This window comes from Felis catus, chromosome A2 (genome assembly GCF_018350175.1).
Source record: "Felis catus isolate Fca126 chromosome A2, F.catus_Fca126_mat1.0, whole genome shotgun sequence".
Lineage (NCBI taxonomy): Eukaryota > Metazoa > Chordata > Mammalia > Carnivora > Felidae > Felis > Felis catus.
This window is the reverse complement of record NC_058369.1, coordinates 36,155,557-36,167,894: the sequence shown is the minus strand read 5'-3', so window position 1 is coordinate 36,167,894 and position 12,338 is coordinate 36,155,557. Positions and strand designations below refer to the sequence as shown.

Below are 12,338 nucleotides of genomic sequence, written 5' to 3'. Positions count from 1 at the left end.
ATGGAGGCGGGGGTGAGCTGAGGTGGTCAGAGTCTGAGCCTGCTTCTGAACCAGAGACTGCCACTGCTCTAACACAAATAGATGTGACAGGAGGCCGTGTCGGGAAGGCTGGCGAAGGAACATCATCCATCCAGTGGAAAGGGGTGGTGCTGGGTGCTGCCGGTCAGCCGCCGACATGTTCACATCCGGTCACACAGATCGCCCGCACCATGTTGCCCAGAGGTGAGATCTGGAAATTCAGATCTGAACTCTAAGCCAACGAGCACCCACTGGCTGATTTTGTCTCAGTAACTGGCATCACTTGAGAAGGTAGCTACCAAGCAGAGAGGAAAGCACGTTCGACTCTACCTTGATTCGTGAATACATAATAAAACCCCCCATGCTCTCATTGGATGGTGGTTCCTGCAGTCCTGCCCAACCTCAAGGTCGAGAGAGCTCTGGCCACCTCCATGGTGTGACTAGAAATTGTGAACAAGAGCCTGTTTGCCAGGGGACCCTCTGAAACAAGTGATGTGTTTTATGTGGACACATCTTATTACGGGACCCGGGCTCATGCCCTGGGATTAATTCCCTCCTGAAAAACGGATTCTAATCTATCCTCCCTCCTTCAGCTCCTTGACATAAGCAGCATATTTATGGGAGTTCAGGAGCTGTCTAGAGAGAGAAACTTCCATTCTATGTGTGTGTGTGCGTGCTTAACGGGGGTGGGGACTGGATGTAAATCCCTGTCTGTTGCTTTTAATTCATGGGAGAGTACAGGGTACTGGCTGAGAACACAGGTTTGGGGGTCAGATGACCTAGATTTAGTTTTGGCTGTGCCATTTGCTAGCTGGGAGATTCTGGGAAAGGTCCTTAACATCTTTCAGCCTCTGTTGTATCATTTAAAAATAGGCATATGGGAGCACCTGGCTGGCTTGGTCGGTAGACCCTTAATCTCAGGGTTCTAAGTTTGGGCCCCATGCTGGATGTAGAAATTAATTAAAAATAAAATTTTGGGGCGCCAGGGTGACTCAGTTAAGCATCCAGCTTTTGATTTGGGCTCACGTCATGATCTCACGGTTCGTGAGATCAAGCCCCACATCAGGCTCTGTGCCAAGTGGAACCTGCTTGGCATTCTTTCTCTTCATCTGTCTCTCCCTCTCTCCCACTTGTGCTCACATGCTCGCTCGCTCTCTCTCTTTCAAATAAATAAACATTAAAAAAATAAAATCTTTAATGAAAATAGGCATAATAATATTTACTCAGTATGAGACTGTATGAGGATTAAGTGACATTCACCAAAGTACCGAGCAATGCCAGCACAATTGAAGGGATACTTTGGTTACCATTGCTGTCATAGGTCGGTTCAAGACGGCTTAATTGTGAGGGACATAGAGAACCATGGCTGCGTTTCTGATAATAGGTTAATCGTGCTTTGTTACTTTGTTTGCTAAGAGAATAATTGTTTTTTCTGTGTAGAAATACTTAAAACATTTTTCTGCCAAGAATTTAGCGTTTTCGGAAGGTAAGGTCCAAAGCACAAGTGGTTTGTCTGAAGTGAGATAATGGGTAGGGAGAAAACTCTTAACATAAAACCTGGAACGAGGTAGGTGCCCAGCAAATACACATTGAGAAATGGAAGGAATAACTAGCAAGTTGTAACCATGGCCCTTAACGCCTACTGGCTTCTGTGCCACTTGGCTCTCATGAATTTTTTTTTAATGTTTTGTATTTATTTTTGAGACAGAGAGAGAGAGAGAGACAGAGTGACAGAGTGCGAGCAGGGAAGGGGCAGAGAGAGAGGGAGACACAGAATCCAAAGCAGACTCCAGGCTCTGAGCTGTCAGCACACAGTCTGATGAGGGCTCAAACTCACAAACTGTGAGATCAGGACCTGAACCAAAGTCGGACGCTTAACCTCCTGAGACACCCAGGTGCCCCCCTCTCGTGAATTTTCCGCTCTCAGCCCAATGACAGCCCAGCACAGCAGGGTTTTAGGGTGGTAGAATAATGTGACCAAGGGGTGAAATCTGCATTTGAATTCAGTTAAGGGTTAAAACACTAAACCTGAATGATATGTAATACCTGAAAAGTATTTTGTATGAAAAACAGGAATTTTAAGACTCAGAGGAAAATAAAACAGAAGAAAAAGAAAAAAAGAAATTCTAAACGTTTCTTTTTTTTTCCCTAGCTGGTAAATGCACTGAAAACAGTATCTACACTTGAGGTTCGGATTGTCGATTACAAGTATAAGTAAGTGATACCTCACCCTTGAGCAGACACTGTCATCTTTGGCTTGGATGCATTAACAGGGGTCGAAGGATTTTTTCAAATGGTAGCTTTTGGCGCTGATAGACCAGGGAGGGACAGGCAGAAGCATCAGTGAGTGTAGCCAGCAGGGAAGGGCCCCAGGGCAGGAGAGGGCCCCTGGTGGTGATGGGGGTTGCACCAGGGCACAGGGCAGTCACTTTTCAGCTCTGTGGGGTCCAATATTTCAACCCCATCTCATTTTTCAAGAGAAGTGGGGAACCGAGATTTTCATTTGAAATTTCTGTGTTTTTATTATTATTATTATTATTATTATTATTATTATTATTTTAAATGTTTATTTTTGAGAGAGAGAGAGAGGGACAGAGTGTGAGTGAGGGTGGGGCAGAGAGAGAGAGAGAGGGAGACAGAGAAGCCAAAGCAGGCTCCAGGCTCCAAGCTGTCAGCACAGAGCCTGACGCGGTTCTTGAACCCACAAACTATGAGATCATGACCTTAGCTGAAGTCGGATGCTTAGCCTACTGAGCCACTCAGGCGCCCCTGACATTTCTGGATTTTTAAAAGTTGGCAACTAATTCTGAATTTAAAAAATATTACTGGACTCATGTGTCCTGCTAGTTGCCACATTTCAACTCTTGACCTAAAATTAGTTATATGGGAATAATTTGAGTGTCATAGAATAATATGAGGTTTCTAAAAAATATTAAAAAGTATTTATACTTCTTTTAAAATTCCAGCAGAAGTAAAAGGCTTAGAAAGACACAATATGCCTCGCATTTACTCTCTAGGTAATCCCTGTTGATAGAAAAAACAATGATGCTGTAAAATAGATGTTCCTGGTTGGAAAAGTCAAGCAGTATTGAAAAAAGCGCAAAAGGAAAGGTGAAAACTCTCCTCCACTTGCCCCACTCACAGTCACTGTCTTGTTTTCCAAATTAAACACTATAAAGAGTTTCTATGTTAAAAAAAAAAAAAAAAGCATACGTATACCAGCATATGAATGTCTATAATAGGTTAGAAGCCAGTAAGAGGCGCATCTGTCTGGCTCAGTCAGTAGAGCATGTGACTCTTGACTTCCAGGTCGTTGAGCTCAAGCTCCATGTTGGGTGTGGAGGAGACTACTTAAAAAAAAAAAACAAACTTACCAGTGAGCATGAGATTTCCGCACCTTATTCACCATGCATGCGTTCACTGATACAATAAATCTTTATGGTGTGTCTGCCATGAGCTGGGCACATCCTCTGAAGTAGGAATCCAGATATGGAGGATGGCATGGCTCTTGTCTTCAGCACCGTAGACAGTGAATACAGATACACAGCAATCTTAAGAACAGCTACGATCTGTTGAGACTTACTGTTACGCTTCGCTTGCTTTATCTCAGTTCTCCCTCTGGTCTTACGAAGTTGGCGAAACTATTACTGCTTTACAAATTACACTGTGCAGTGGTGACTACCATCATTGTCACAGGAAGGAAGAAGAGGGCCGGACGTCAGGCTGCAGGAACTGGGGAGGCTCCGTTGTTGACTGGCTTTTAAGAAACCCTGCCCCGCGCAGGTTTCCCAGCTGAAGGAGGAACGGCAGTAAATTCAGACATTGCCAATCTGAGGGAAGCGTTACTAACATAATAATAGATGGAGCTTTGCCTCCTTGTCCTCAGACATTTTCCACACCGGGTGGTGACTCCAGGGTCATTCCTACCTGGGCAAATACCCACCCTTCCTGTGGCATCAGTTGGCATTCCTTGAGAAACTGAGGCACGTGTACCTCGTGTGAAGCACACGCATGGTGCCCTTCTCTTCTTTCTCTGTGTGGAACGTGGGGTTTTCATTTACTTCGAGAGGAAGCTATTTAAAGAGGGGAAGCTGGAAAAATAAAAATAAAAAAAAATAATAAAGAGGAGAAGCTGGGATTTCACATTCTCTTCTTAAATCCAAAATAATCTTGGTAGTTTTTTTCTTTTCTTTTTTTTTTTTTTTTTACTTTGGGTAAGAGGGAATGGGAGGTCTAATTCCATTATGTATATGCAGAGTGTTACACTTACTGCAGCCTCACTTCAGTGGACTTTATTGGCACTGACTTTCAGTTCAGAGTTTGCATATCTTTTAGGGTCCGGAATTCCGAGGACACTTTAACGATCTTGATGTGCATAAAACTTGAGGATTAGTCTGTTGCAAAGGCAGGACAATGCCCTCGTGGTATCTCAGATAATTTCAGGTATCCCCAGATGGCATTGAATGAACTCCAGTCTCACAAGGAGAGTTTATTTTACAAAAAAAAGTCCTTTTGTTATCTTAAGGAACTAGTTTTCAGTTTGATGCTAGTACAACATAACATCTCTGTAGTGCCTGCTAATTTCCTTTTTTCTTAAAGAAAGAGCAGGCCTTAGGCTCACAGCTCTTCCTTCGATAGTACCTACCTAGATTTGAAACTGTTTCATTTGATTGCATCTGTCTTTACAGTTTTGTTTGTCATGCGCTACTGGTTTTTCATTCAAGACAGCCCTCAAAGTTTCCTTCTAAAATAAATGCACTTAGGGGCTCCTGCCTGGCTCGGTGGGGAGAGCTGACGCCTCTTGATCTCAGGGTTGTGAGTTTGAGCCCCACGTTGTATAGAGATTACTTAAAAATAAAATCTTTTTTAAAAAAGATACATTTAAGTTTTTTTTTAAAGTGAGCTTACTTAGAAAACAATGTTAAATTATTAAATAATTAACTTATTAATTATTGGAGTAGGCTTGGACTTGGCAAAAAGCCATAGTGGCATGTGATTTAAATTGGGAAAGGCGCTTGTATGAATACTGTTACCATGAGTCAGGAGCTAACTCAACCCACCAGTCTCTCTCTTCTCCCCTCTGTCTTCTTTTGTTCTTTGTGTTCACAGGGAACTTGGGTTTTTAGATCAGCTGAGGATCAGTCATAACACGGACATATTTATTGGAATGCATGGAGCTGGTCTTACCCATTTACTCTTCCTTCCAGACTGGGCTGCTGTCTTTGAACTGTAAGTGTTTGGAGACAACTTGTACACTGAGGCCACAAATAATGCTTTTTGTGCATGGCTGAGACTGCCATTCAGAGCTTCAAAAGGTGGAATACTTTTTAAAAAAAAAAAATTTTATGTTTATTGATTTTTGAGAGCAAGAGAGACAGAACGTGGGTTGGGGAGGGGCAGAGAGAGAGGGAGACCCAAAATCCGAAGCAGGCTCCAGGCTCCAAACTGTCAGCACCGTGCCCAACACAAGGCTTGCCCCCACGGATCTTGAGATCATGACCTGGGCTGAAGTCGGACACTCAAAGACTGAGCTACCCAGATGCCCCCAAAAGGCAGAATACTTAATCATTACCAGAAAGTCACATCATACAGGCATCTAGAGAGAAAACAGACCTAAAACTAAATATGTGAAGTCTGTAGCTGCCATTACAGTTAGCAAGCAAACACCCCTTTCTCCCTCCATCTCGGTATGATGTGGGAGATGGGAGTCTGTGACTTCCTTCCTGAAAGCCCGTTGCTGTGTCCTTCTCAGACTGGGACCATCTCTCTACACTCTGTGCCATCATGCTGATAAAAAGGAACCTGTATACTGCACACCTGTGTTCATGGCATCCTTATTCACGGCAGCCAAGATGTGGAAGCCACCGAAACGTCCATCAGCGGATGAATGCATAAACAAAATGTGGAAATGTGGGTATATCTGTATATCTCCAGTAGAGCATTACTCAGCCTTTAAAAAGAAGGAAATCCTGTCACGTGTTACAACACGGATGATCCTTGAGGACGTTATGTTCAGCTAAATAAACCACTCCCTGAAGGACACATACAGTGTGATTTCACTTATGTGAGGTACCCAGAGTAGTGACATTCACAGAGACAGAGTAGAATGGTGGTTGCCTGGAGCCCACAGGGGAGAGAAAAATGAAGAGTTCGTATTGAATGGAGTCACGTTTCAGATTTGCAAGATGGGGAATTTATGGAGAATGGTTGCATCGTGTGAATGCAGTTAGCACTACTGAGCTGTGTGCTTAAAAATGGTTACGATGGTAAATTTCATGTTAAGTGTTTTCTACCACAGTTAAAAGGAGAGCGAGTTCAAGCCCCTGTTTGTCTCATGAAGAGCACAGCTCCAAAGCGCAGGCCTACCATGTTGCCTGCTGCTCACTGATTCTATACTCAGGGAAAGCGAGGCCTCAAGAGGACAGTGATTTTCCTGGGGTGCTCCTCTAACTGGGTGGGCGATGATGGAGACATGGCCTTCTCCCCCTTAGTGATTCTGCCGTAGACACCACGCCCCATCTTTAGTTCTGGGCATGCCAACAGTGGCTACTGTTCCCCCATTTCGCTCTTTGTGTCTGTATACCTAGATGTTACGGTTTCACTTTAAAAACCACTTCATTCAGTATTGGAATGAGAGACCATTTAGGAAAAAAAATTGTGAACTTCCAACAGTTTGTAAAAATATTTGAAATACATCTACATTAGAGAAATAGCCAGAGAATTATGGATTCTATCTCAATGCTTCATTTCTCCCAAAGAGAGGGAGAGAAGGAAGGAAGGAAGAGGTGGTTGATAGTGCCCAGGCCTTGTTGCTCAGCTGACCAGGTTAGCATTTCTGCTTCCCTAGCTGTGTGCCCTTGGATGTGTTACTCCCCTAAGTCCACTTCCATGTGTGTAGACTGGATATTAGGAGATAATACCAAGTCCACAGTCAGTCGGCCCTCTTGATAGACTTTAGTTCCCTCCATTCCTTGATCCTCTTTGGATATTTTAAAGTTAAGGGGCACCTGGGTAGCTCAGTCGGTTGAACGTCCGACTTTGGCTCAGGTCTCATGATTTCAGTTTGTGAGTTCGAGCCCCGCGTTGGGCTCTGTGCTGACAGCTTGGAGCCTGGAGCCTGCTTCGGATTCTGTGTCTCCTTCTCTCTCTGCCCCTCCCCAACTTGTGCTCTGTCTCTCCATGTCTCTCAAAAAATAAATAAATGTATAAAAAAATTTAAAAATAAAATAAAGTTAAAGTAGTTCACTTATGAAGATATTTAAAAAATAATCTCCATCAATCTTGTGTACTGTTTACACGACCTTTTGCAGGAACATATTTGGGAGGTGTGTTATTCCCCAGACAGGTGTTGATTTGGCAAAACCCCTGGACACAAGTCTCACGTGTGGGTGCCCTTGTGCCCTTAGGTACAACTGTGGAGATGAGCGCTGCTACTTAGACCTGGCCAGGCTGAGAGGGATCCATTACATCACTTGGCGAAGGCAGAATAAAGTCTTTCCCCAGGATAAGGTAAAGTTCAGTGACAAAACTCACCTCTTTTTTTTTCATTTTAATTGGTTTAAAGTGTCTGATTAATATGAAAAACTGTCCTGAAACTTCAGTCCGGAGATAAACTGTCCTCCTAAAATAGTGAGTTGTATTTTATATTTGCAAGTTGGGAGAAGGGAAATTAATCACTCCCTATCTTTATGTTGAGAAGACAACTTGGTGACATTTGAGCCTCGAAAGATCTTTTAAATTACATACAGGAGAGATCAGCAAACTATAGACCGCTGGGGCCAAATCTAGCCCACCCCCTGTTTCTATAAATAAAGTTTTATTGGGACAGTCTCGCTTCTCTGTTTCCATGTCGTCTTTGGCTGCTTGTGCATTTCCCTGGTGGAGTTGAGTAATTGTAACAGATACTCTATGGCCCACAGAGCTGGAAAGATGTGTTACCCGGCTCTGTACTGAAAAAAAATTGCCAGTTTCTGATGCAGAGCATAAATTAAAATAGTTGCCTGGGCCAAAGTAAAATAATTATGTTCCTATTCCGAAAACCATGTCATTAGTGACTTACAGCTCTGTGATTGTTTTTGCAGGGCCACCACCCGACTCTGGGGGAACATCCAAAGTTTACCAACTACTCTTTCGATGTAGAAGAATTCATGTACCTTGTCCTTCAGGCGGCAGACCACGTATTACAACACCCGAAGTGGCCGTTTAAGAAAAAACGTGATGAGCTATAAACGTGCCGAGTCTGTTTGTAAGAGTCTGTTTGTTTAAACATTCCACCACCCAGGCTCTCACAGTTAAATAAGTAAAACAACTAGTTATCTCCTAACCCCAAATTGCCTTTTCTGGACCAAAACATGCCTTCAGGATATTACTTACATGTTTTAGAGTCTTTAACTGTTTCCCGTGATTTTCGTGTCATAGTTATTTATCAAGATACTATTTTTGCACTGAAAACTTTACTTTTTATAGTTTAAAAATAAGGCATGGGCTCGCTGATGTATTTGAGTTTCTTAGGTATACCAAAGTTGTCAACCTTCTTGGCTTTAGAATTTGTAAATGTTTTTGCAGATGACAATGGGATTATAATTCTAGTGGCTTCCAATGTGTTTCTGATGTATTTAAGTAAATTCACAGCAGCTTTATTTGCCAAAATCTGTTCACGACACTTTGTGGTAGGAAAGGAAAACAACATACTACACACACACACACACACACACACACACACACACCCCGTTGTGATTCTCAGTACCAGGCTATAGGTAGCCTACTCCATGTCAGAGATCAAACAATGTTCTACCCAGGTCTGTTTTACTCTCTCAGAGTCCAAAGTATCTCCCACAGAATTCTCTGCTGTATCTTTTTAGTAAACTCCAGGCTACATGCACCAAGAACCTCAATAAACCATGCCGTTGCATCAGTTTATATTCCCATATTTCATATGCAAATCATGTTTTCCCCAAATGCAACAGCTACATACGATAAAAATAAATTAGACCATCCGTTAGGACTGCTTTGGATACCTTCTAGCTGGTGGCCCCTAATTCCTTCTTAGCCCTGGAGAGCAGTTAGGTTGAATTTCTGTATCACATGGTGGTTTCGGTGCAGGTATTCGTGACTGCACACGCCTTTGTGATGCTTCTGTCTCCTTTTGCACGGGAGTGTTTCCCTTTGAGGTTGCAGACTCCAGATTAGCTACATGAAGAGACTTTTTCCCTATCAAAAACCAAAACCAAAAAAAAAAAAAAAAAAAGTAAAGACACACGTGAATTCTCCATTTCAAAATGAAAAGGCAGCCCATGAGAAAGTGCTGTTGATTAAAAAGAATATCTGAAATGCAGTCCCACTCTCTGGGATTAATTTCTTACTGTTTATGAACTTTCAATCCAGGGGTCAGAAACCATGGATTTAATTTACTGCGAAATGTGAAGTTTACATTTTATTAACACTTGAGAAATCTAATTTAGAGATGAATGACTTCTATTTTTTAAAGTAGATGATTAACAGGGCTGCAGATTTTTTTAAAAAACATTTTAGCATTGTAAAAAAAAAAAAAAAAAAAAGAGTAGGCAGCAGAATAGTAACTTGAGAAACCCAAAGTATTTTTTTATATGGACCTTTACAGAACAAGTTTGCTGACCCCTGCTTTAAAGGTTTATGAACAGTCTTCCAGAGTTTAGGGATATTTATTAAGATCTCTGTAAAGAAAGTAGTGAAGGACTATAGTAATACTTTTGATTTCCATGTGAAAATTGTGTAAAAAGAATCACAACACATGAATATTTAAGTGAGTGGTATGGCTGTGCTTCGTGCAGAATAGAGTCACTCCTGGGAAAAGATTTCACTTTAAAAGAAATTTAAAGGCAGCATTATACTTTTAATCAGAGCAGTATAAACTTCTAGAAAAATTATCTGAAAAAAATGTCAGCGTTGAGCTTACCTCATTTTAAGAAGTGTGTAGAAATACAATTCTATAGACTAGCAAGAATTCCAGAAATTGAGGACATTTTCATAATGCAACTATTATATTTAAATATTTTACATTTGTAGAGAGAATGCTTTTATATAAACACGAGTACATTTAACACTTTATGGAATTAACTTTTGTCAGACTTTTTCTATGGGAGCAAAAGACCTTCAAATGGTTATAAAATTTAAATGTAAGGAGTGCTTTTGAAAATCAAGTCTTGAAAAGAGATTTCATTGTTTGTACATTTTGGGTATGGCTTTGAAATAAATCGTTTTATATTTTATTTGAATACCAGAACAATTTTCAAGGTTTTCTGCGTCTTAATGCTACACCCTTACTTTTTGGCAATCTGGTAGCTCTAGATTATAAAAATAAGTAGCTCACTGATGAGGAATTCGGTTTAAGCAAAAATTATGCCTTACGTTTATTTCGCAGATGATTCTACGATGCTTTCCCAAATGTTGCATTGCATAACTTTTACAAAAATGACAGAATTATTCCCATTTCTCACGTGAGGAAAATCAGACGCGGTTTAAGGGAGAGGACTTCCCTAAAGATCACAGTTCTTCTGGCCCCACATCCATAAGCTTTTGTCCTTTCACTTGCTTTGCTTGTTCAGCAAATAGTGAGTAACTACCATGTACCAGTTACTGTTTTAGGTTCTGGGAAAAGAGCAGAAAAATGTCCTTGCCCTCATGGAGCTTACGTTCCGGTGGAGGAGACAGACAGTAAACAATATAAATAAGTGAAATTACACTGTGTGCCAGATGCTGATACACGCTACGGAGAAAACTAAAGCCAGGAGGGGCAAGGGATGTAGATTTCTTGGGGGAGGCGGAGTCTGGTACACTTAAGTGGAGGGTCAGGGAAGGCCTTCCGATTTGGAATAGGTGACCCGGGAAGCAATGCAGGGAGATAACTGGGCCAAGAGCATTCCAGGAAGCCAAAAGAGTACGTGCAAAGGCCCTGAGGCAGGAGCATGCCTGGCAAGTTTGAGGAGACGCAAGGAAGCCAGTGCAGCTGGAGTGATTGAGGGGCAGAGGAGTAAGAGATGAAGTCAGAGAGGTTCTGGGACTGGGGTGCAAGTGGCAAGGCTCCCATCCTTTGTTTCTAATAAAAGGGGAGTTGCTGAGTTGCAAACAGGAGTAATGATCTTGCCTTGAACAGGGTAACTCTAGCGATGATGATAGGAGTAGACTGCAGAGGGATGTCTTAAGGTCTGTTCTCTGGGAAACAGACTCTGAGATGGAGATGTGTATGTTGTGTATTTCATATTGTAGAAGGCTGTGTGGACCATATGTCTTCTCTGCCCCATCTTATTATTTGTTGGTTCCCCCTCAAGTTTTTAGAAATGTAAAAACCATTCTTTAGATGTTTAAAGAGAGCAGAGGGGTAAAGGAACTTACTTAAAGCCACACAGCTAGGAAGTAACAGATAGATTGGATACTGGGCTTCATTTATGAAGGAATTTAAACAAGAAAGTTTACAGGTAATGAAGGAAGGAAAATAGGAAGGGAGGGAGGGAAAAAAGAGAAAAATTAGCTGGGAAAATAGAGAATCGAGAAAATAGTTCTGGATTTAGGCCCTTTCTTGCAATTACAAAATCGTTTTCTTTGAAACACAGCCAATGGAGAGAGAATTTGAAAAATATGTGCTTTTTCAAAACTAGGAGCATTTAAAATCATCTCAGGTATTATTGCCTTAGAGCAATCAGTTGTTTAAAACAACCTATTCCCATCCAAGGACTATTGACAGACATTTTAACACCTTTCTTCTCTTTTAGCTTATTGGGGCATGTCAAAAGGTGTCATAAGCATTCTTGTCATAAAAGAAGTGGCTTAGAGCAGCGCATAGACCGCGTCGGCCCTCGCTTTGGGACGGTAACGCATGCATTGACCACGCGGTGGCAGTCAAGCCCTTCCAAGTGGTCTGTTTGTGGCCTGAGGCCCGGCGTTTTCATACCATTATAACATAGATTCCAGACACCTGAGTGACAAAGTAAGACCTTGTTTCTGCATATGGATACATTTGTTTCATTCCTTTGTGTTTTTTTTTCCCAATATTTATTTTTGACAGCCCGCGAGACAGAGCACGAGTGGGGTAGGGGCAGAGAGAGAGGGAGACACAGAATCAGAAGCAGGTTGCAGGCTCTGAGCTGTCACAGAGCCCGACATGGGGCTCAAACCCACGAACTGTGAGATCATGACCTGAGCGGAAGTCAGAGCCCTAGCCGACCGAGCCAGCCAGGAGCCTCGATTTGTTTCATTCCTGATTTGAGGGAAAGCGGGAACCTTTTCGAAGACGGTTTCACACCTAAGTGTGGAATTTCTTAGTTGCAGCCAATAGCTTAGTCCTG

General features: G+C 42.1%; 1 protein-coding gene across 4 annotated transcripts in view; it reads left to right on the top strand.

Moving 5' to 3' along the window:
- EOGT (EGF domain specific O-linked N-acetylglucosamine transferase) overlaps positions 1-10,271 on the top strand; it is a 38,483-nt gene extending 28,212 nt beyond the window's left edge. For 3 of the 4 annotated variants that reach the window (XM_045051850.1, XM_045051851.1, XM_023249942.2), the window contains exons 14-17: positions 2,171-2,232; positions 5,128-5,247; positions 7,425-7,527; positions 8,100-10,271. In XM_045051850.1, coding sequence (XP_044907785.1) covers positions 2,171-2,232; positions 5,128-5,247; positions 7,425-7,527; positions 8,100-8,246 — 432 coding nt within the window. In that variant the 3' untranslated portion in view covers positions 8,247-10,271. Of the gene's footprint in view, positions 1-2,170; positions 2,233-5,127; positions 5,248-5,770; positions 5,929-7,424; positions 7,528-8,099 lie in introns of all 4 variants that reach the window. The other variant, XR_006593889.1, reaches the window with a different exon arrangement.
- The last annotated feature ends 2,067 nt before the right edge of the window (positions 10,272-12,338 follow it).